The following is a 25247-nucleotide window of genomic DNA, read 5'->3' as shown; positions in this document are numbered from 1 at the left end:
CTTCCACCCAGATATTATGTATTTGGCTCAGAGTACAGCTTGTCATATATCTGGGAGAAGAGTGCTCAGATTTCTAAAAACAAAATTATCTCTAAATATAACTCCTCAGGGCTGCAGTAGCTCTGACTTGATATGGTGCAGACCCTGAAGATTCATGATCTAAAGGTATGACAACAGACAAGCAACAAAGGGGTTTGGTTTCTCTCCCTTCTGCTTTTCCATTAGGTTCAAAGGAAGCATAATTTAGACTTCTAATTCTCTTTTATTTTTTACTATTCTGGAAGTTTCAGTCCACAGATCACTTTATTAACCATGACATTGCATCTGAAAAGTATTTCCCACAGCAGCACTCATCTGTCTTGAAACCTTGAAAACTGGACTTTATAAAACCAAAAAGGAGTATTTATGTATAACACTACAGTTTCTCTTTGCGGTGTTTTACAGCAAGACAGGAAGTGTGCAGCAAATGAAGCCTACCAGGATGTTTGTTGACCTTTGTTTTGCTTGGTAAGGGCTCAATCTTTCCGCTCCGTGCTCTGTAACCAAGCCTCGCTGATGGATATCTCTATATTGGCTGACTCACCTTTAAGGTCAGGTGCAAATCAATGCAGGTTTTTTTGTACTTTAACTTTGATTGCTAGGAGTGATGCAGTTGCCTCCCTCCTCTGTTTGTGATAGCCCATCGTTATGAACAATGAAGAAATACTGTCTGGCGGAAGAGGTGTCCTTGGCTAAACATACACTACAGTCAGTCGTGGGGAAACTGAGTATCAAGCAGGGAGAGAAAATAATAGCATGCCAAAAATAAGTCAAGAAGAGGAGCTTGAAAGCGCATAGCTCGGTAGGCTTGTGGATATTGGGCTTAGGATTTGTTTGAAGAAAGATACTGTGATGTATGAAGGGTGAAAGCAAAACACTGTTCATGTATAGATCGACTGGTGGTCGAGTGGTGTTTAAAGCAAGAATTATTTCTTTTTTAAAAGCCTGCAATTAAGCATTTTAGTATTATTTAGTGTTTTGTGTAATCAAATATTAATTTTAACCACATGGCTGTGAGCATTTATGCACTGCATGCATGCAGAGTATTTGCAATGAGGTCATGAAGTCCATATTTTGACATTTTATTTATGATGTTTGGTTAGACATATGATGACACTTGCATCCTTATATAACATTTATCACTAGTAACTAGTCATACAGAATATTTATGTTAAAAATGGTGAGTGAATCTTACAAGTCACTTATTACATGTCTGTTAACTTTCAATACTCTTAAGCTAAAGACACCACTTCACATAATTATCTTCAAAAAACACAACCATTTGTATTTTGCTATTTAAATATCAGCTCCTGGTTAAACTGATAAAGAATAATAAATGGACTTAAACTTTCATTCATTTTCTTTACTGCTTATCCTCTAGAGGGTCATGGGGGAGCTGGAGCCAATCTCAGCTGACATTGGGCAGGTCGCCAGTCAATCACAGGGCTAACACATATAGACAGACAACCATTCACACCTAAGGGCAATTTAGAGTCACCACTTAAACTAACCTGAATTTTTCTCTGTGGGAGGAAGCCGGAGTGCCTGGAGAGAAATCCTGCATGCAGGGGGAGAACATACAAACGACATACAGAGCGACACTAGCCAGCCTGTGGGTTTGAACCCAGAACCCTGTTTTTGTGAAGTAACAGTGCTAAACATTGCACCACCATACTGCCCGGAGCTTTAGCACAGCAGTGATAATTATACCTCTGCTCAGCTTTCTAAAGAGAGGAACTGTAATTGGACTTGAAACATTAAAGTCTCATTAGTACAGTCTCAGAGAAAGGAACTAGTTTTCTTTTACCTTTGTTGGTCCCTATAGGCTCAGTGCATGACACATGGATGACACATGGATGACACTGGCTGCAATAATGTCAGCAGTTGGGTGCCATTACACAGCTGTAGCTAAGGTGGTAAGGCCAGTTTGCTTTTATGATAGTTGGTGGTTCAGTCCTTGGCTCCTGTTTTCCACTTTTTAAATGTATTGATACAAGGGAGACTAAATTCCCTTGTCAGGCATGTTTACCCAGTTTGCCTTCTGTGAACATCTGCTCCTACTGCCTCTGATTGCCTCCGACCCAGATATTTTTACCCTAACCCTAACGATCTCAGTACCCAAACCTAACCAATCGACCCTTGGGCATCTTCATTGGATCACAAGGAAGCATGCCTGACAAGGGCATTTAGTCTATCCCATCCTGATACACTTTGACATTGTTGATACAGTATGTGTGTTTTGATGCTGTAAAAATTTCAAAGTGTAGTCCTTTCACAGGGTCCAAAAGACAAATATCAAATCATCAAATATTCTTACAAAGATGACTCACAGCTCATGCTCTCCTGAAGTTTATTTGACCACTCATCAAAATGATCTTTAGACATGTAACTAATGAACAAACTCAAAACAGACACTCTTTTATATTTAATGAATCATCACTGTTGATTTCCAGATGGTCATTGAACACGAGTCTCTATGAAATCTTTAGTTCACAACCTAAATGCTACTTTGTGGAAAATATGTGTTGTAGCTTCTTTAAGAGCATTTACAATGTTTAGACTGACTGGTGCCAAATGGGGGTGTTATACTTTTTAATTGTCTGTAGACTGAATGTCTCAAATATACTGAATATCTTAAATACTCCACAAAGGGATTGTTATAAGGATTTGGTTAGATTAGATAAACTTTATTATCCAATTGGGGAAAAAATGCTTTGGGCATGCAGGTTGCCTCATAAACTGGGAGAAAATAGACAGCTGATAAAAGAAAAATACATTGCATTAGACAGCAGATAAATTCAATACCCTTAAAGGACAATATAACAAATGGAACACAATACATTTGCTAAACTAAGTACTACAATCTTTCATCAGAATTCAACAGTTTCACTGCCGGTGGAAGATAAGATGGAGTTTGTCTAGCTGTGAAATCTGCCCTGTGGGATCCTGAAGCAACTATGTGAAGAGAACAGGTCAAACTGTGAATAGTTATTTTCTGAGCCTGTTTAATGATGATTTGTTCAGAAATAGTCGACTGGGATGAGCGATCCCTCATACCCACCAGCAATCATCCATTACCCAATGGTCTGTTTGTCACTTGTAATAATTTGGATGCCTGTAATCGACTCATCCTCCCCTATCTTTGCCGCACATAATAACTTCTCTTTATGGCCCAAATACAAATCTACATCATTGGTGGAGGACAACAAATTTATTGGATATATAAGGGGCATCTGTGCCTTAGTCCGTTCTGTCGAGAGTTCCTGTTTATTGTTCAGTTTTATAAACTGAAATGCTGTCTCTCATTTTGTTCCATACTTAAAGTAAACAGCAAACTAGTAATATAACCTATTTAACTGGCAACACATTTGTTTAGGCCTTGAGAGTAATGGGATACCCTCTCTGATGCATTATGTATTTTGTTTACAAAATCAATGTTATTTTTCACCCATAAAAGGTACAGTACTTTGGTTTATTATCTGGTTCATTCTGCCCCAAATCTCTATTCACTGGGCATAGAAAAAATAATCACATTCAGTAGTCTTGTCTTGCCCTTTTGCATTAGTGAGGAGCTCTACAAGGCCAAAGACTCATATAAATATGCATGTACACACACGCACACACACACACACACACACACACACACACACACACACACACACACGTACACACGTATAATTCAGACTGACAAAGAGACAAACACTGTCTCATCAGGATGGGAGACAACTGCCATTTACCCGTCTGCATTTCACTCAGCAAATACAACAATCAGTTACGAGCATCAGAGGTATGGTGTGGTGGAAATGTGGTATTTGTGTGTATATCCAAAAGGCCAGAGGTAAATGTAACTATCTGAGGAACAGCTGGGACCATTCGAGGGCTGTCTGTCAGCTGGCTTGGCTGCCTGCTGAGGCCCTTGTTTCTACCACTTGTGCGTTATGATACTGATTCATATTTCTGAACCCCATTTTCCCCACTGTGCATTCACAACATGTTGTTAATTTGGTTTCTCATCACAATTTATGGTCGATGTTGCAGTGTGGCGCTAACATGGGGTCAATGAAAACCCCAAGGAGTGTGTTTTACAATTGAAGTGATGATGGAGGTCAGAAAAGGCAACTAAGCAGTGACAGTGGAAGAAACGCCATAGTGTAGGTCGAAGTGCTAAATGGATTTAATGCATGTCCCCTCTCCTGTACAAGCAAGCACATGTTGTTGCTGCATTTTTCTTTGAAGTAACAAGATTAATGTTTACAATGTTCTTTTTATAGATACAGCTTTTATGGAGATGACCGTGCTTAACATATTACAAGCTTGTATGATTCACAGCAATGAAAAGGAGGATTTTAATTCATAATAGATAGCTTATAGAAAAAAACAAGGAGGGCAATAGATAGAAAATGAGAGGAAGAGTTGCAGAGCAGGGAGGGAGAGGGGTATAAAGATGAGAGCCAGGGAACAATTGTCTCAAGAGGCAGTGAATGAAAAAGGTGAGTGAGACACAGCTAAGGTGGAAAAGAAAGAGGTTGAGGGGGGATACTAAGAGGAAGGAAAACACAGATGGTGTGAGCGAGTTGCGGGGATAATGAGGGATGAAAGGAATACACAGATGAGAAGCTTCTGAGAAGCAGAATGAGGGAGAGAGAGGCAGAAAGGGGGAAAGAGATATCTTGGCAATGAGCATCTGTTCTGTCATCCCCAGGACATCAGAACAATCAGCCACACAAACACTGCTAAGCAGTTCACACAAACAGCATTACTCGGAATAGTTCACAACATTAGTCATCTAATGCTTGACAAACACAGAAATATATCAGGGACTAATAGAGGGTGCTGTGTTTGCTGTAGTTATTAACTTTGGGTGATACAAGAGAGCCTCAAACAAAATTGACGTTGCTTGACACTTGCCTTCTGAAATAGTAGTGGTCTAATTTGGTCTAAATCTGCTACTGAGCCTGCCACTGTGCTCTGTTGGTTTTCCTCAAACAGGGTTGCTTCAGGTTTATTTTGTCTAAAATGGCTCTCACACTGAAGAGGGCTTTCGTACTCAGCCATGTAATTTAATGAAAAAAAAGACATCTTTCAGAGTGTGAAACAATTTTTTTGACTTTTGGTCCTACAATGGTTAGGTGCAGACCTGTGTGGTATCATTACCACATCTTATGTCTAGTTTACTTGACTTGCACTCATGGTAAATTAGCAGCAATCGAAACTGCATGTCTGTAGCTTCATATATTTTTAATTTGGCTGTTTTAGCAGCTTCTCTCTTACACACTTCAATCAAGTATTACTAACGGTCATTGTGTTATAAGATTGAAATCGAGTCCCTCAGCAATTTAGTATTGCTCTTCAATATAGTTGGAGGACTCACAAGAGACTGAATTAAAAAAAAAGAAAAAGAAAAAGAAGAATGGTCAAAATGAAAGCCTCAGAAGCCCAAGCATGGGTCAAGCACCAAAACACTGGGTCCTACATTTCCCATAATGCAGCTCAATAGCATCTTTGACCAGTCCCCTCTATGTCCTTCATGTTCATCACACCACACTTCTAGTTTGTAACACAGGCTTTTATATTTCAGACTTCATAAAGCTCTCCAGGACCATAAAACGTACAACAAAAAGACATGACATTTCACAGACTCAGTAGTGACAATTAAAATCTGTGTAAAATATGTGCTCCTTTGACAAAAACTGCTGAAATGTAAAATAAACAAAAAAACAAAACAAATAATCAAAGGTTGTACTTTGCCTCTAAATAATCATACATCTTAGATACATTTAAGAGAATGTTGTGTTGATATATAATATATTTGTTTCTGCTTCCATTACTGTTGGATTTGTTGTGCGACTGAATTATCCTGGTGTCAGTATTCATATTGTGTAATGTTATGCATTGTGCATACACACTGTCAAATTAGTTTTAACACTTTTAGTTAAGAACACAAACAAATTATAAGCCTCAAGAATTCAAGAATTCTTGATTTGTGACAATTTAAGGTAAATAATCAAACATATAACAATATTCTATGAAAAAACCATCAAGTAATAACAAACATCAAATGTTTGCATGGCTGTCACATTGTAGTTTCTCATCTCTCAAAAATACCCACTTTTTTAGCCATTCTCAAGACGTGGTTGCATTGCTAAAGAGGGCTGTCCTGCTAATTACGATATTCCTTAGAGCACATGAAAGCAACAATAATGCACCATGGCACAGGTTGGATCATGTTGACCCTGTAGGCAGTATATCAGTGCTACAAATTTACCATGATTACCCTGTTTGCTCAATGTTAGCGGAAATAATTGCATCTTAGACATGCAACAAACCTTGGCGAGAATTTATACCCACAGCTTTTACAGCTGCAGCAGCTGCTCATCACCAGACACAACATCATAAACCTGTATGCGTATGATATATATAGTATCTAAAAATTGTATCTATAACGAGGTCAGGCCACTTGATCTCCAGATCCAGGAGGGGCGAATTGGTCAGGAGGGGGCAGTACAGTTATTAGGACAATATACTGCACAGTCAGGGACTCTAGGTCAGGACCCCTGTGGGTATGATATCCTGAGGGTACTGCCAGATGTAAATATTGTGGGAATAAATTCCTCTGGATTATCGTGTTTTTTGATAACAGTTATTTTTTGTGAAATAAGAGCTGCTGTCAGGCATTGTTCAAAAATAATACAATGAAATTGTAAAGGGAAATAAATTGTCAGTTTGTCTCACAGGTTAACATTTTTGACTGTTGCTTACATTAATTTATAAGGAGGTGTATAATAGGGAAAAATTATGTTTTCTATGGAGTTGCATAGCTGCCAAGTGATCCATGTGTTTTGCCTTTGTCCCATACTACAGTGTGTATGTATGGGCAACACTATGCAAAACATCCTTTACTTACAGAGTGTGAAAAGTTAATTGCACTAGGAGTAAATTGTGAAAGGTAAACCATGCATCTTAATTAAGTTTCCATTTCATTAAACAAAATGCAAGATAGCCTTAAATAAAGCGGTGCAGTTTTTTTCCCTTTGTGCTGTGACACAGTGTGTATGGGCACATGTCCATCCATTGTGTGTGAAAGTGTGGCAGGTGTGTTTGTGTGAAAAAAGGGGTACATGTGCATGATTAAAAATTCTGTTTATATATTTGTTCTAGAGTCCCTTAACTATGGCACATTTGCCCATTTACATAACACCAATCCAGACAATCAGATCATCGTAGTTAGACAATGATGGTACAATGCTTAACCTAATATGTCAAGGGTATTGATTGTCAGCAAGCCTGTGGAATGAGGTGAAAAGATATACGGCATTTTGTGTGGGCTGTGAAACAGAGTGTTAAGGGCTTGTGGCATCAAATTGGAAGCCCTTGCTTGGTGGTTGTCTCTAGGGCTTTCTGACCATCTGGAAAGAATTGGGCAGTAATGATGTAACACTAGTACTTTGTTCAATGTAATACTGATACCCATCACTGTGGCCCTCAATTATATATTTCTTTTCCATTATTACAGCAGTAGGTGTTGCAGTGTTTTCTATTTTTTACTTTGAAGGGGAACTGAAAACATAAACTCAAAACTTGGCTCTTAGTCTGGTTGCCAGATTTCCCTCAAACCTCCTGCCAGCTCAGAACAATGTGGATTTTCCAAACAATTTGTCCTCAGTTGAAGAATTATTGCATCTGGAGTTTACAGGATGCATGCAGTTGTTACAGTAAAAATGTTACCTGCAATAGCATGTGTACGGCCTTATTTAAACATTTAAAGGCATTCAGGTTATGTATTTCTGCTTGGATGCTTCCACCAAGCAAAATAAAGTGCATTTTCTGTATGGAAGCTTACAATTTATTCCATCTGTTACTTGCATTGAGGATTGAGGATGTTTTAATGATTTTTGCATATCCACAAATGAGAAAGTCACACTTACTCACTGTATGCATTTGGTAATAAATGGATGTTTTTGCTTTTCTGTCCTTCCAGGTTTTATCCATACTTGCGGAGGCACTTTAAAAGGGAGGAATGGGACGATAGAAAGCCCTGGGTTTCCATATGGATATCCCAATGGAGCGAACTGTACCTGGGTGATTGTTGCTGAGGAGGGAAACAGGATTCATATAGTTTTTCAATCTTTCGCTGTGGAGGAGGAATATGACTTTTTATCTTTGTATGATGGGCATCCACACCCGGCGAACTTCAGGACAAGGTAAGAAAGCTCCCTGTAGCCATACACTTTGAAAGCTCTGTTTGAAGGCTGCCAGGCAGGGACAGAGATATGTGAGGAGGGAAGCATTCAATGATGACTCCTGACAGAAAGTTAATCTTTAATGTACACATGACAAAGGCTGCTTATACTTTTGATGGAGTTGTCAAGTCAGCAGTAGTATATGTGAGGATTGTAGTGTGTCTCTGACTTGGGATTGTGCAGGACTGAACTGCACATATACAAATGTAGGAAATTCTCTTTTGAATTTGCTCTGTTTTCAAAATGAACCAACTTTGCAAAGATGGTAATACATATACAATTCATTCAGCCAGAAAAGTATCTGAAAATCTGAAAAATCTCATGTCATGTGTCGATGCTAAAGAGAACAAACACATCAACGGAAAAATACACACACACACACACAAACACACACACACACACACACACACACACACACACACACACACACACACACACACACACACACACACACACACACACACACACACTAATGACTCCAATGGAATTATTTTAAAAGATTATTGTCCCACCTTGTGTTTTCTTTTACAATAGATTCACATACAGCCAAGTTCAGTCATTGCATATAATAAAGAAAATGAATACTTGAAAATGAATTGAGATGATATTGCATGATTTTATTGCTATGGGATCTCATTGTTCTTAATCCAAATGTAAAATATAATTAAGGAGGGCAGAAGATGCTACTCCTAATAGGCAGTGCATGTATAGAGACAGAAATATTGTAGTATCTAATGCTGGCATCTTCTCAGAGCACAACATTCTTGAGGGTTTTTGACGTAACATACTATCACCAACATGAGATCAATCAAACATAAAATGGTTTAACTGTGAAGGCTCTAAACCAATCATCACTGACTTTCCTATTGAAAGAAAATGTAAAAATTATAAATATTATTTTATTTGGCCATAAAAAAGAACACATTATATGACTTATTAAGAGAGTATCCAAAGTGCGTCATTCTTAGTGCTCTGTTTCCTGCTTTCACAAATGAATCCCGCTTTAAAGAAACATTATGTGTTTGGATTTCAAAGGAAAAAGCCACAAAGGTTTCACATTTTCCTTGTCAAACCAAATTGCTCAAAATAAACCCACTCTTTATAGATGAGTGTGCTGTGTATTATGAGAAGATTATCTCTCGTCTGAGCTGATAGAGGAGTGTGGATACACACATCAGCTTTTAGACCTGTCAAAAGCGCTTTTAAAAAAAAAAAAAAAGATATCTTAGTGTCTGATTATCCACTTGTATTCACAAGCATGCTCCATCAGAGGTGAAAGTGGGGTACAGAATTTCTCTGTGAAACACTCAAAAACACAGTGACACAATGATTTCTCTTAGCCCATTTCTGTGACTCAGCTTCATTGAAAGAGGGTTGAGGTCACATGCCAATACAGTGGAGGATGTATACCAAAGAGTGGCAATGAAGCGGAATAATTCAAGAGCTGAATCATTGTTGATACTTTAGCTACTGAATCACTAGATATTTAAAAGCCTGTTGTTGCATAATGTTGTTTTCATGATTCTGCTTTTGAAAGGTCTGTCACTGGCTGAGACTGTCACATATTGATTTCACTGGTACCAGAATTCTTGCGTTTAAAAAAAGCTTCAAAAATATTTAGCAGATTCAAGCTTGTGGCCAATTAAATAGCAATTTATGACATTGTTATGACTTTGTACTTTCCAGACGTTTGAAGTCTTGGCAGTCTTATCTTTTTCTATGTTGTTATACTAGTGAAATCACTCCTGGACAATTAAGGTGAAACAAGCCCAAATCCTCAGTGTAAGCACTACATATGGGCTCACCTGGTTGTGGTATAAACAGAGGGCTTTTTGATGCCAGTGATGGCACAAAAATGGCACAACATCAGTAAGTTATCGCAGACATCACATATGACCACACATGCTGTCAATCTTGTTCTATGTGCTGAGATAGTTATTGGTTGTTAAATATACCAGTTTGTTGTTACAGTGCCAGACTTTTTACATCAAACTCAGTATAATTGAGATAAATCAGCTCATCTTTAATTTGTGAAACAGAATCTCATTTTACAGCCTAATTATTTTCAGCCTCAGAATTGATCTACAGTTTTACAAATGTTGGAAAATGATAGACATGTGTGGTATGACAACTCACCCTTTTAGTAAACTATTTACCTCATTCACTCCCCATATAATGAAATATGTATGAATGAATGAATAAAAGCCAAATGTCCTATTATACTGGAATCCACACTTGAACAAACATGCAAATTCTCATTAGTGGAAGAGCAATGACACATCCATGATGACACCAAGTGTGAAAGAGTAGAGCTTAGTCTTCCAGTTTTACCTGTATGGATAACTCTAGTAAGTAAGCTTGTTTAATCATTTCCTACATGTTGCTCATGAGTCTTCAATTAGCATACACTATACATATTAAAAATATTATGCTAATTTGCACTTAGTAACAAAACATTAGCCAGGTCTGGTTGAATGTGAAAAGCTGAGGGGAATATTATATTATCCATAGCAACATGAATCACAACATGGCAGCAATAAAGTTTAAACTTTGAGTTGGCCTTTAAATGTATTTTTTAATGATGCTTGCACTCCATCAAGGTATCTAATTGAGCACCTGACTTTAAAAGTTCAGGGCCTCATGCGTTTTTCATGCTAAATGGTACAGAAACAACATTAATGTTATTGCATAGACATCTGTGCTTTTCCTGCCGGATGAATCAAGATATCTGCTGTGAGAAGTTTGGTTCCTGTTGAGACTTTGTCAAATAGTAGATGCACTGGGGATAACTTTTTTGATTTGTTTGACACATTAATATAGTTTTATTATTCCATGTCTGTTACCAGTCTTAATTGTGTAAACACATGAAGTGAGTATTTATATTTGTGCATTAAACAGTGTCAAGAAAAGCTAGCCACATAGAGGTATTAATTGTACAGCTATTGTATCTGGATTGAAAAGACAGTAATTATGTTGTTTTGATGTTTGGTATTTGTTTGCAGAAATTCAACAGTGTTGGTCATACTGTCAGTCGTACAAGTGTGCTCTTCCTCTAATTATCTCGGTAAAGCAACCTCAATTCAGTCCTTGCAGTTAGGTGACAATTGGATGATTAGTCTAAGTTGCAGCTGTTCATTGACAGCTGTGGTAAACTATATAATTGATTCCATTATTTTAATCTCAGAATAAGTAGTAAAATGTAAAGTAATAATTAACTGCAGCTACAGTACAATGGTGTTTGGGCATTTTTGAGATTTTCAGATGTATACAATCAGTTTGTCTTTAGATTAAGTTAATTTACGGAGCATTGCATATTGATGTATCCATGGTCACCCCTTGCCAATGCCATCTATCAGCTGCTGTTATGCCTCTAACCAACCCAAGTCTCTTTTATTTATTTAATTATTTTTATCTTTATGTGGTCTCTGTCTATGGTTTCACATTTATTTTCAATGTTTTTGTTACTAAACTGTGATGTTCTACTTTGATTCTGCCCATTAGAACATTACACTTTAGAAATGATTTATTTATTTAGATTACTTTTTGCTCACTGGTTGTGTCTGTCATTGTATTTCTCTATTTTTCCTTTTAACTCTGCTGTGATATTGTAGCAGTAGGGTAGGTTTTTCTTGGGATGGTATAAAAATGGAGGGAGCTTTTGGAGGCTTACATCAAATTCATACAGCGAGATTCGAATTGGATTTCCAAGTTTCAGATTTGCCACTGATTCCATCTTTGTGCTGTATTACAAAAAAGATGGATTAGTAAATGAGTGTGTTAGACCTGTTAATTCTTGCTCCCTAGTATTATTGTGACAGATGTTTGAGAATATGAGTGGCTGTTGTGTAATCACAGACACAACTCTCCCATAATCCTAGTAAGACACAGATAAAGGCATTGCTTACCTTGATTTGGAGTGTTGGGGTTTGACATTCACTCAGACTGCAAGAAGCGCTTGCAGCTAAACATCTATCCTGTTCTTTATGCGAAACTGATCCACTGTCAAAGCTTGTGAGACATATGCAACTCAAAGGCTGAACTAGACTCTGCGTGCCAAAACTTGACTCACATCTACATTAAATAACATGACTTCACCCTAAAGCAGCTTATTGAAACTAGAACATTAATTTAGACATTTTCTCTAGATGAAAGAATATTTTCTAAGATCATGTTGGAATGTTTTACATAAACTTCGATTATTTCGTTTTGATATTTAAATTGATCACAGTTGGGTGATGTTCAAAGTCCATTTCACAGTATTAATAAGAATATTTTTCCTGATAAACCATGGCATGGAAAAAGTGTGAAAAATCACATATATAAAAAAATCAATTCACTGAATTGTCTTCCACTGCTATGCATTAAAATAGTAAATGGGCTGCATTTGTATAGTGCCCAGGGGCGGACTGGCAACCTTGACATTCTGGAACCAGACAGGCCGTTGATCAGCCAAAAAGTCAGTTAAAGCGACACTAACAGCCAACAGCAGGGGGTGCTAATGCGACAATTTGCCCAGAACCGTGCTCTGAATGTGTTAAAAAAACAAAGAAGAGTGAATTATTAGTTACAGTAATAATGGCAAGCAGAAAACGTAAGGGGGAAGGTGGATGGGAAAAGTTAAAAGAAAAGAAAGCCACGTCTCACAAGACTGATGCATCAAAATGTGAAGTTCACAGAGCTTTTTGGCTGTAGTAACTGCCAGCAGCAGCAGCAGCAGCAGCAGCAGCAGTAATGTAGTCCTAGAGGTCGGCCATAACACTAAATCGCCAAGCAAATGTGTTGAGGACCAGGTGGAAGTTGAACCTGATGAGCATTCACAGGTTGGTCATAATGAGGGACAGACAGCAGAGGGGCTGCTAAGTAACAGGCACACAGGGACACAACACAGTAAACTACATTTATTCAGGTTGCCATTGCCCCCTCTCTCAGGCAAAGATACAATCAGCTGTTATCAACTGGGTTTGCATAATATGATGGTGAAATATACCATGCCGTTTAGTGCTGTCAAAATTAAGGTGTTAAACCTAGCTGTCAAGCTAATATGAAAAAATAAATAAATGAATGCGTAAAAACTGAATCGCAGGGTAACTACACTTTCATCTCCTTGTTAAAGCCAGCTAACTTTCTGTAGGTAGACCATGGTTGCCTGTTAAAGCGACTCTTACCTTTCTTGCATTTCACACAGGACTTTGAAAAAACTTGAGCAGCAACAACCCCTCCTCCCTCCTATGTCCCACCCCCGCACTCCCTTCCCCTGGGTGGGTTAAAATCTGACTGTCTTCCACCTGAATGCTGTTTGTTTCTCTGTCATTAGCGTGATGGGCAGAGCTATGAGCTGACACTTATCCTAACATGGGCTACAAGCCTGGGGTTTGTTTCTATACAGCTTCATTATTATAAGGAAGAAATTGATAGTAATTAATCACAGCAGAATTGTACAAGTAATTAGTTCATTATTTTATCATTTGACAGCCTTAATATGAAACAAAAGTGTAATATAGAATTAAATTATTAAATAAAATAAACCAGGCAAATTTTGAATAGCCTACAACTAATCTTTTCTATCATTAGTTTATTGTATTATATTGTGAGGAGATATCAGGACAACCCTGTTAGTGACTGTTTGTACACGGCCAGGTGGTGGACCTATTAGGGAGAAAGTCCAGGGCCGTTTTTTAGTCCCAGTCCGTCCCTCATAGTGCCCTCCTAGTCTTCCAACCACTCAAAGAGCTTTTACATTACAAGCCACAGCCACCCATTCACACACATTCATACACTGATGGCAGGCTGCCATGCAAGGTGTCTGCTCATCAGAAGGAGCTAATCTTTCACACACTGATGGCACAGCCTTTGGGAGCAATTTAGGGTTCAGTATCTTGCGCAAGTCAACTTCAACATGTGGACTGGATGAGGTGGGAATGAAACCCACTCTACCTCCCTAGGGTGGAGCATTTAAACTTAAATTACAAATACAATTATTCATTTGGACAACAGTAAAAACAGTATGTTTGTATCATAACAATATGATTTCAGTGAATGGAATCAAAATACTAACAACATTAAACCATATCAATATATTATTATGTGGTAAGTTGGCATAGCTTACTTTGGCCTAATGTGTATGGGTGTCATGTATTACTTGTAATGAAAAACAAGGATAATAGGTTTCAATAAACTTCAGCAAATATCGCATGATCCATATCAATATATGCAAGTTGCTGTCCGTATATTTATGGATAGCATGCTTGTCGTTTGATGTGATGAAATATTGTCATTTCAAGTTTAGTAACCATTTAAAAGATTTCTTTTTCTGCTGTCCTGGTTCAAATCAATAGTAGGTGTGGTAAGCTACTGACCATCAATAAAAGCAATATAATGTATATAAAGTGTAATCATCAGACTAATAGCACATTAACTCTGTTCATTCTCCTCAGTTTCATTTGTTTCAGCATCTTAGTATTACCTACTCTCCATGTTTTTTCTTACCTGCCCTAAAGAAACTGATTGAGGTAGTACAGTGTGTTATACTGTGTTAACTATACAGTATATATATCGGTCAGTAGGACTGTGGGACTTTGGCTAAAATAAAATATACATGAAGTATGCATTTTTTCTTATTCAATTCAGTAAGGATCAACAGAGAGTGACTTTCCACTGACATCACATTGTTGTACAAAGATGTTGGTTCAAGCATGTGCGATAGTTCAAAGCTGCAGTATTATGTAATGAGAGAAAACACAACAAAGCTGATATGAGGGAGGTGGCTGTGCAGAGTCAATGGTTTGTAGTCTATGATCATTATATATTAACTCATGTTTTATAGTCAATTTAGGGAAATGCATGTAAACGTTCATGTTCATTCTCATAGGAACTGCTCAATGTAATAACATTCCTAAAGCCACATTCAATTTAAACACTGCATATGCAATAGGCAATTTCTTCAGTGTATTAAAAGTAATGGAGCTGTATAGTGTTCAGTCATCTTCAAGAAATGTGCAAATTCATATGTATTAGTCCTAAAGTCATTGACTGTGCAGTCAGTAGCAGTAAAACTGATATGTTTCAGGTATGTGGTAACTTGTGATTGTAAATAATATGTTTTAGTTGAAAAGTGTTGAAATGATAATACAGTTTATATGGATGTAAATCTCTGAAATCATTACGTAGTCTCCCAGACATTTTACATCTATCTAAGGTTTTACATCTATTATACATCTGTTGATCAGGTTTAAATGTTCTCTGGTTTCTAGCTCTTGAGATTTATTGCTCTCATCAGTATTGGAGGGTGCTTCAAATTAGGAATTTGAGTCATATTTACTGTTTTTAAACAAATGTATAGGGGTTGTGAACACATTACCCTCTAGTAGCTGCTGCAAATCAGCCTGTGTCAAATATAGTGTTAAAAATTTGCAGAGCAAGAAAGCAGAGATGATATTTTGCCTTTTGAATGCACATGGAAGTAATCCTGCCATTCAGAGAGAAGGAAGAAAAGCACCACTAATTCTGGCTACGAGACAAAAGAAAATGGCTCAAATTTTGATGGGTTTTTCCTGATCCAGCCCAAACCTCTAAATAGCAACATTGTTCTTTGTGTTTTTGTCACACTTTTGTTTTTCCAAGTGGTGGATTCCTTCACAATGTGAGACTATGTTCTGTGGTGCCAGAAAATAATAATTCCATGACAGATTCCTAACCGTGCCTCTAGGGCCCAAAAATGTACTCAAGTACATAGAGCACCTGCTCTTACACAAGTAATTCTCTCCAAAACAAAAAAGTCACTAAGAAGAAGGTAAAAACAAGCCTTCACACCTTGTGTTTTCTTTTAAACTTTTTGTTTAACTTTGTCAAGACAGATGCAACATAAACTTTCCAACCCCCTCTACCTTAGCAGCTTGTTGTGCTCATTTCCATATGGTAACACCTGTAGTTCTTTCATTTTCTGTTTTCCCTGTTTTTCCTTCCTCCCTCTGAATATAGTTTCACTCACTCAGGTGTAACTTCAGCGGGAATAAATATGAGGCTGAACATCATGACAGACAATCCTTTTCTCTGCTTTTCTTTCCCTCTTCCAGGGTAATTATAAATAGAAACTTTGATAGAGATTAAAGAGGCCTTTAATTTATTAATGCTATTAATTAATTAAGACAGAAATTCAGAAGGGAACACGACAAAAGCGACAATGAATTTTTAACATGAAAAAGAATCGACATCCCCGTGATGGACCTGATTAGTGTGTCTCCCCATTGATCTATGTATTCTCTTTGCTCTGTGAAGTCAGTGCTGCACTTATATTACGTTCAATCCCTCGTGCCTGAGAATGGCTGATTGGAGCACTCATTATTGTACTGAAATTATATGCTGAGGATAGTAGAAGAGAGGAGGAGAGTTAGGTTAATAAAGCCTTTTATTCCGGTATTGCCACGCACAAGTAATGACCTCATTTAGGTGATCTTTTTGCTGCTGTGATTAAACAATTACTATGACAAGCACATACTGAATGCTGCGTTGATAACAGCTTAGTTTTTGATTTGTTGCTTGGCCATGGAGTCACGTTTTCCTGCTGCAGCTTATGGATAAGCACTAACTCTCTTGAGACCCTCAACTAAAACTTCCACAGTCCTAAGACTAAAGTGACAGCTATAACAGTACTTCTACAAAGTGTTTTCAACTGTAGAATAAATAATAATAAGTTATTGGTTACCTAACATTTGCAAGTAGGCCTACTTAAAGCAAACTTCACTGAATCATTGATTGACCTTGTGCTTGTGTATTTTGAAATGTAATGTGCTAGGAATTAAAAAAGTTAGTTTTTGTAATCCTCATGTAAATTCATCTGTGGTTGCTTTACTTTGCAACTATGGCCCTTAACACTAGCTAGCCAACTAGATAGTGTGTGTCCTTGGTAACTATTAGCATAAAATAATATAATAGTTCCAGTGTGGCTTAGCTCTGTAGAGAAGGAAACTCTTGGTTTGAATGTAATACTTGTACTGTATAGTGTTGGTCACTTCCCATAATCAAAAGAGGCCAGAGTGTCAGGTAACCTGGTAATTGTAAAGGTCTCCACACTACATAATGTTAAGTGTTAATTTCGGTAGAACTTTAAAAAAAAGTGTGCCTGGAGGTAGGGCTGGACGATGAATTGAATTTTAATCAGGATATCGATTTTGTGGTGGTGTTTTATAATTGCGATTTCAATATCGATCAAAATAATCGTGATTATGATTTTTGCCATAATCATCCAGCCCTGCCTGGAGGGAAAACTGTAATTTAAAATGTCTACGTGTGCAATTAAAATCTTACTTGACATGTTTGCCTTGCTGTTCTGAGCTGAATAGAATGAAACATATCTGTTCAGCTTAATCCAATTTTTTTAATAGTTGTCTGTAATTAGTTGGTGGCTATAAAACTCATCATTCTTGGTCAAAGACTTCCAAAGTGTGAATAACAGAATCCTGTAGGGAGCTTACCAAGAAACATAATGTCGAGGTCAGTAGGAGGTGGGTGTATTGAAGAGGTCTACATCCAGTGGGTGGGATTTTGTTTATCTGGTTTCTTCTTGAAAGACTTGAGTTACGGAGGCCAACTTGTGATGAATGTTGAAAGCTTGACAACAGCTGAGAAAATGGTTGGGGAAACACAAAGCTGAATGCAGCAGCACTCTATTAAAAGTTTTATTGTCAGAACAAAGGTTTTACAGTCATGTAACATCTCACGTCGCCAAGTCTTGTCTTTGTTTCTGTTTCAGTTGACAAAACCATTCTTATCTTATAGGTATATTTTAAGTTTGTTAATGGTGAGACTGGTGGAAATGTGCATATTCCCACTTACCTCCAGTCTACATGTTCTGCATGAAGTTCGCAATTCTGACAGTTTTTAGCTTTTATCCTCTTAAATTCTTTGTTTCTGTCTATTTATGAGGCTGTTACTGTGTGAGACACCTCTCGTGTGATGCACAGAGTTTCAGGTGGTAGAGCGTAAATCTGTGTTTTTGTGTATTGCCTCTCTCTTGTTACAGTTTACCTTGTTACAAAATCCTGGAACTTGAACAGTCCACGTCATACAACAAGTGGTGCCAGTGGTGTTGAGTAGCTGCAGTATGTCTACAATGTCTATTCTTTCACCGAGGACATAGTGCATAGGCCATCAAATCCGATATTACAGAAGTATATTTGTTGCATAGAATTTTCCACAAGTAATCCAAGTAGAATGGCTTGTTATGTTGGAGGTGTAAAAGATAATAATTACATAATACAGCATTTTGCATCTAATAGAATTAAACATTTTAACCTGTTAATTTGTTACCACCAGTCTTCAGTCCATGTAGTTGTGAGTGAAGTCTTAAATTTAATTAAGTTTTATGAGACTCATTATGACTCATATACTTCATTTAACAAATTATCACTCTCCAAAATAACAAAGTAGCACAAGATATTTGTTAAATAAAAACTGGATTCATGGATGCGCAGAGCTTTGCCTGTCCTCTCCACTTTACCCAAATGTACCAGAACCACAATGCAGATGGTATAAATGGAGAAGAGGAGGATTAATTACCCTTTTGTCTTCACATCTGTGAACAGATTAGTTTAGTCGAAATGATCCCAGTTTTGTTGTCTGCATTTAACACCCTGCCTATTATCAACTTGCAGAGGCATGATATTGCAGAAAACCACAATGCAATACTGTTTAAAGCTAAATATTAGTATAAGATATTACATTACCATTTACATTTCAAGAAATTACTTCTTTTTCATTCTTCACTCTTATTAGACTGAGAAGAACCAAGAATGAATTAATTGATCGGATGATTTGACCTTTATTACTGCAGTTATTAAAACGAAATGTCGGTGTCTGGGGCTGCTGTAATAAGTAAGGACACGTCAGTGCAAAATAAGTCTATTAATCATCCCTTGCTGTTTTTCTCTTTCTGTTGAGGAGAGTGCCTGCAGGAAGGCTGTTATTTGCCTTAGTAAGTAACAGGCTTTATTTTACTCTGCTTCAAACTGGAAACTAAAGGAAAGTGATTCACTCTAATTGTTGCTCACTAGGTAAGATCAGGAGAACACTTAAAGTCTCTTCCCCCCTCTGTCTGTTTTTGTTCTTCCTTCTTTTCTCCCAAGAGACACTAAGAGGTTAAGAGCAGTGCAGCAACAAAGAGAGGTGGGCAGACAAAAAAATACAAAGAGGCAAAGCGAACGATGAACCAGCAATACAGAGAAAATAGTAAGAGCGAATAACAGAAACCTTTCACGATGGGAAAGAGAGAAAAATGAGAGAGAGCTAGTGTGACACAGAGGAAAAGACAGATGGAGGTAGAGAGACAGTGAGTCAGACAAATAGAGGTACATCATCCCCGTCTCTCTCTCCTCTCCCTCTTCGGCACGCCGCTACTGTGACACACTAATCAGATGGTGGGAATGTCTGACAGCTACCTTCAGGGCTGATGTAGTGTGTTCAGGTGGAAGGAAAGGCTGCATCTGTCCAGGCAATCATCAGCACACTGTGCCCAGGCACGCGCAGTCACTTTGATCCATAAAGGGGGGGCACCACTGCTGTCCAGACACTTGGCATCTCTAGGCCCATTGTGACATTTTGGGTTGACCAGGTGGAGTCCAAAACAGATGCAAGACAACTGGTTTCTATTTGACTCACATTTCTGTAATTCCCATGCACATGACTGCACATGTTTAATTTAATGGAGTATTTTTTTGAAAAGGCACTGACCAAATCTACAAAAGTTCCTGTTTCACTCGTGATTTAAAGACATCATAATCACTGTGTGCTCTGGAATTAACTATAAATTAAATGTGAGTGTTTGTCAGATTGCCAGATGTTTTAATACTCAAGTATCTTTGAGAGGTTAAAAATGTGACATTTACATATCCTTATATTAAAGTTTTCTGCCCTGTTGCATGTTCATCTTGACTGTAATGCCTGAAATGCTGTACTTTCACTTTCCTCAGTTAAAATGAAAGTTCCCTAGTGAGTTTGGCTTACCTCCCAAAGTCAGATTAGGGGGTTAATCCGCTATTTAAAGTGGCTTCTTTATGGAATTTTAAATGGATGTGTGATTTAGTTTGCAGACTTACAACTGGTAACTGAGTAACAGGCTTCTTGTGTCTAAGGAGATAGCAGCCCCATAGTGTTTATTTGTTAATGACATTTTCCAACCATTCACCTGATGCTCGCGTTGCCAAAGCAACAGGCAGCAGTGAACGCCAGATGACGAGGATCTTTTTGTCTGCTTTTGTTAGAGACATACCTAGGTCACAGTGTGCTTGTTTTGTTTAAGACAAACACAAACATCCATTCCATTCCAATGCCATTCATGTCAATCTGCTCTTTTTTTGTATAAAAGATTAATGTCCATATCTTTCTAAATGCCTTAGTCAACCTGAGAGAACATAAAAGATTATTTCAGAATGAGTATTTCCCTGGCAGTCTCACATTTTCATGCCTATGTGAAACATGGTTCTTGTTCAGGATTTGTTTTCAGATGTAAAGTACTCCTACATAACCTTGACCATTTATGACCTGTCTGAATCAGAAAAAAGGGAGAATTTTGACCAACTCTGCCTGGATCATCACCTCTTAATCCTCCTCACTGACAGCCTCAGAAAGGATGTCTTCTCCTTATGTACACTAACCCCATGACATCCTCATTCCCTTGCTGTTTTGTGCCATGATGACAACAGTGTAATCTAAGAAGGGATTTAGTCTGTTAGACTTGGAATGTGGTTCTGAGGTTCAGTTTGTCAGGGCTAAGCTTTTTCTACAGTATTTTATCCACCTTGCTTGTTGTCATGGGAAAATTGCCTTTTTATTCCATATAACTAGACGGAAGAATGAGTATAAAGAAAATATAAAGGCTTTAGATCATCAGGCCTATATTGTCATATTATGCTGTATATGCTGCCATAACACTGCTTCTGTTTTCTCTCTTGTCCTTGTCTCCCTGTATCATATGTTGCCATAGCAGCACATTTCTTCCCCTTTTTCGCTTATTCTGTCATGATAGTCAATGTTGCAACATAATATAAAAAGATAGCTCAACTTTGGTTTAAGAGATCAAATAATTCAGTGTTCATTTGCCCCACTTCTTTAACCACTGTAAGACAGGGCTTTTTAGTTTCATTGTGTAATTGCATTGCACTCATCCTGGTGGGTGCTATCGACCTCTGTCCGAACATGTACTCTGCAGCCAGTGATTGCTCTGTTCCTTTCTGTTCTGCTCAGCCAATAATTAGTTGCCCTATGTCCCCCCCCACCCCAGATTTGGGGTAAGGAGGGCAATTATAAAGACTACCCAGCTTGATATCAAAATGTGATTCATTGAAAATGTATAACTCCTGCATAGACATAGCATTGCAGACCTCTCTAACCCTTTCTCTCCTGTTGGAATGGCACAGAGAGAGATGTGTGTTGTAAAAGAAGGATGGAAGGCTTGTTTGCCACATGCCACAGCGGCTAACAGTTGTGCCAGAGGGAAAGACAAGGGTCACACTTTGTCTTTCCCATGTGACATTTGTAGTCTTACTCTCTGACCTGAATTCAGACCATGTTCACAGTTGCATGTGAACTCTGACTGGAGCTATCTTTGCAGTACAAAATTCAAATAATCCAAAGATGAAGAAGTGTGTTAGTGCTTCTTAATATTTTGAATTTGCTAATAAAACTGTGGTCTATAAATGTTTTGTTGCTTTTGTGAGCATCAGTGCAAAGAGGAATATCTCTTACAGTTTTCATAGCCACAGCTTTTTGTTTGTCTTGGCACTGAATTGTCTGAACCTTAACAGGGTTTAACACTTGCAAAATAAATGGCATAAGTTTGAATATATTGGAGTATAACCAATTTCGATATTGCACTAACCTGCCAAATTTAATCAGTTGAAAACAGAACAATGACAAACAATGTTTCAGTGATCCACCCTGCTGTCATGTGTTTACAGTTTTTGTTTAACCACTCAGACAAGTTTTTCCTGTGATGCACAAGCCTGTCTCCACTTATTAATTTGACTAAAATAGCTTGCAAATTAAGTAGAATGCTCTTGTGCGATAAAACTTCTAACAAGGCCAAATTATAAGATCTTTCCTCATATATGAATCCAAAACTGCACCATGTGGTAATTGACTTTTAGCTGTTTCTTGGCATGCTGTGCGCTACCTGCGACAAGGGGTAATTATTTACTGCAAGGACCCGCACAGTTCACAGTGCTGTAATTGGAAACTCTATTGAAGCTGTAAATACAGCATCCTCTTCTCTGCTGTCACAGGGGGAAGTTCTATTTCTCTACATTTGGCCTACTACAGACTACAGACATTATCCCCCTTATTTTCAAGCAGAGGTTCAGTCACACAAAGAGATTCAAAAGTAGCAATAGAAAATAATAAGAGAAAACAAAATGGCAATAGAGAAGAAGAGACATTATTTTTCATGCTCAAGCTCTGTTTGATGCTACACAGCCTGGCTTACAGCAGCGGAAGGTCGATAGAACATCAGCAAATGCCGCAGAGGAATGGTCAGCAACACATCTTGTTTACGACGTCGTGAAAGTAAATGGATTTGTTTGGATCTACACCTAATTTGAAATGCTGTAATGAAGCAGTCTGTTACTATGCAGCTGCCAGCCTTCAAACACCATCCTACAATAGGGGAGGTTCTCACTTGGGTTTTGATTGTATTGTACCCAGTATATTATTGGTGGACAAATTGCATCACAATTCTCAAAGCAGTTCGGTTTTATTAGACACAAAATGCTACAGCGCACAATCCCACCGATGGTTTGAGGTCTTTGAACAGTCATTATTTTAAATGATAGTTCATGGGTGTACCATTCTAGTGCATTGTTGCATTTTAGTGCACGCATCTTTCAACCAGAATTTGTAAATTTATGGTCAGCCGCTTCATCTGGTGGCCTATCTAATTTCAGTACATAAAAAAAGACAGATGTTAAACAGACCCAGGTACAGTAGTGTTGTGCTTTCTGCCTCACAGGTTTGCTACAGTTTTGGGTAGAAAAACCTAAATGGTGGCAAAGGGAACAATGACATCTGATGCTTGAAGATGACTGCTTTTGAACTTGTCATGTCATGTGGAAGCTAAAAAGTACAAATGTAACAACCTAGTATTTATCACATCATCACATAGCTAATTTAAACATTTCCTTCACAGTGTACTTTTTATTGTTCTATATAAATGTGAAGATAGAAATGAAATCTTCCATTCAGTACTGAGGTCTTCTTTTCTTTTCTGCAGGTTAACAGGATTTACCATCCCTCCGCCTGTTACCAGTTCTGGCTCCATTTTTTCACTGAGGCTTACCAGTGACTTTGCAGTAAGCGCTCATGGATTTAAGGCAGCTTATGAAGGTAAGGAAAAACATTCATTTTTTTGCTCATTATCTTGTATTGTTATTAGAAGTGGCCACTTGTATGACATATAAAACTAGGGTGGTATTCATGGCTATGGTGAGGACAGCTCTTTATAAACTGGGTCAACATTTAGAAAAACAACATGTCTGCCAGGGGATGTAAATCCACTGTTGTTCTTAAGAGAGGAGTGTATGATCACGTTTACTCCACCTGATTTCCTGTAGGACCTCCACTGTTGAGTTATGGAAACATTAGGTACCTCGATTAAGCAAATTAATCTCATATTTTCCAAATCAACATCCCTCCCCCAAAAGTCCTGAACCTTTTCTGCGACTCCAGAGGTGCATCTGAAATTGCATGGCAGATGGCGATGGGAATTAGTTTAACTAATGGATGTTCTGAGTTGTCAGTGTTGAAGCAGAGCTGAATGCAGCAGGGAGCTATCTAAATATGAGCTATCCTTCTGTGACCATCTCACTCACCCCTCACCTCTTCTGCTCCTTCATCTGAACCCTATCACTCATTCATCTCTACCTCTCTTTCTTTTTCCAGTTCTTTCAGTATATTTTCTGTGTTCTGTCTTAAGCCTTTCTTTTCTTTTCCTATTAATTTAATTTCCCCTCTTTTCTCCCTCCTACCCATGTGCTTCTTTGGCTTGTCTCCTCCTCTCCTCCTCTCTGCTTCCAATATCCTTTGGGTTATTTCTTCACTGTATGATCTGTTCCCTGACCTTCTCCTGCACCAACAGGTTGACCCCATCCTCTTGCCTCACTCCTCCTCACTCCCAAGATGCCCTTTTCCATCCAGTTTTACCCCCTCCTCATCTCCCCACCTGCCCTAGACCCGGCCAGTCCAGGACCTCTCCCCTCTCCATCTGCCCATTTGTTCTCACTCTCTCTCTCTCTCTCTCTCTCTCTCTCTCTCTCTCTCTCTCTCTCTCTCTCTCTCTCTCTCTCTCTCTATCTCTATCTCTCTCTCTCTCTCTTTCTCTCGCTCCTGTCTCAGTCTACCTCTCTCTCACTCTTCAGTGGGTGGCTTGGTTGAATTAGATCCCGTTCTTCTGCCTCCATATTTTGCCTGCCTAATCTTCAACAGAATTTCATGCTGATATGGTTGTTAATCACATTTGTTACATGAGGCACATATATTTTCCATTACTCAACACTGAAGGATAATAAGGACAGTTGAAAATATTTTGCCCAATGGGGACAATATGGGATATTATATCAGGGAAATATGTAAAGAGGGAGAAAACTGAAAGTTTCCTTTTGGGGCCCAATCAGTTAGGTTGTTGTGCTATAACTTTAAAAAGTAAAAAGTGTGGGAGTTGTATGTGTTACAAAATGCAGCCAAATACTGTGTGTGGTAGAATAACCCGCTGCTCAGTTTCTCATGACCATCATTCATTCTTTAATGGCCTGGTGTTACAGCACAGTACACAGAACACAACATAAATATTTAAACATCTAATATTATCTAATAGTGTGATTACTTACTCAAACCTCTACAGGCAGCTCCCCTGAAATCCTTGTTATGATAGTGCTATCAATTTAAAAATGGCACTATGGTACTATGGTTCTACCAACATATTTTTTT

General features: G+C 38.1%; 1 protein-coding gene across 1 annotated transcript in view; it reads left to right on the top strand.

Moving 5' to 3' along the window:
• The window catches only part of LOC128367032 (CUB and sushi domain-containing protein 3-like), a 213590-nt gene that overhangs the window by 6728 nt on the left and 181615 nt on the right, over positions 1 to 25247 (top strand). The window contains exons 2-3 of the mRNA XM_053327824.1: positions 8018 to 8240; positions 23536 to 23648. Coding sequence (XP_053183799.1) covers positions 8018 to 8240; positions 23536 to 23648 — 336 coding nt within the window. The remainder of the gene's footprint in view (positions 1 to 8017; positions 8241 to 23535; positions 23649 to 25247) is intronic.

Source organism: Scomber japonicus, chromosome 10 (genome assembly GCF_027409825.1).
Source record: "Scomber japonicus isolate fScoJap1 chromosome 10, fScoJap1.pri, whole genome shotgun sequence".
Lineage (NCBI taxonomy): Eukaryota > Metazoa > Chordata > Actinopteri > Scombriformes > Scombridae > Scomber > Scomber japonicus.
The sequence above is the reverse complement of the archived record's forward strand: the minus strand, read 5'-3'. Positions and strand labels throughout refer to the sequence as shown.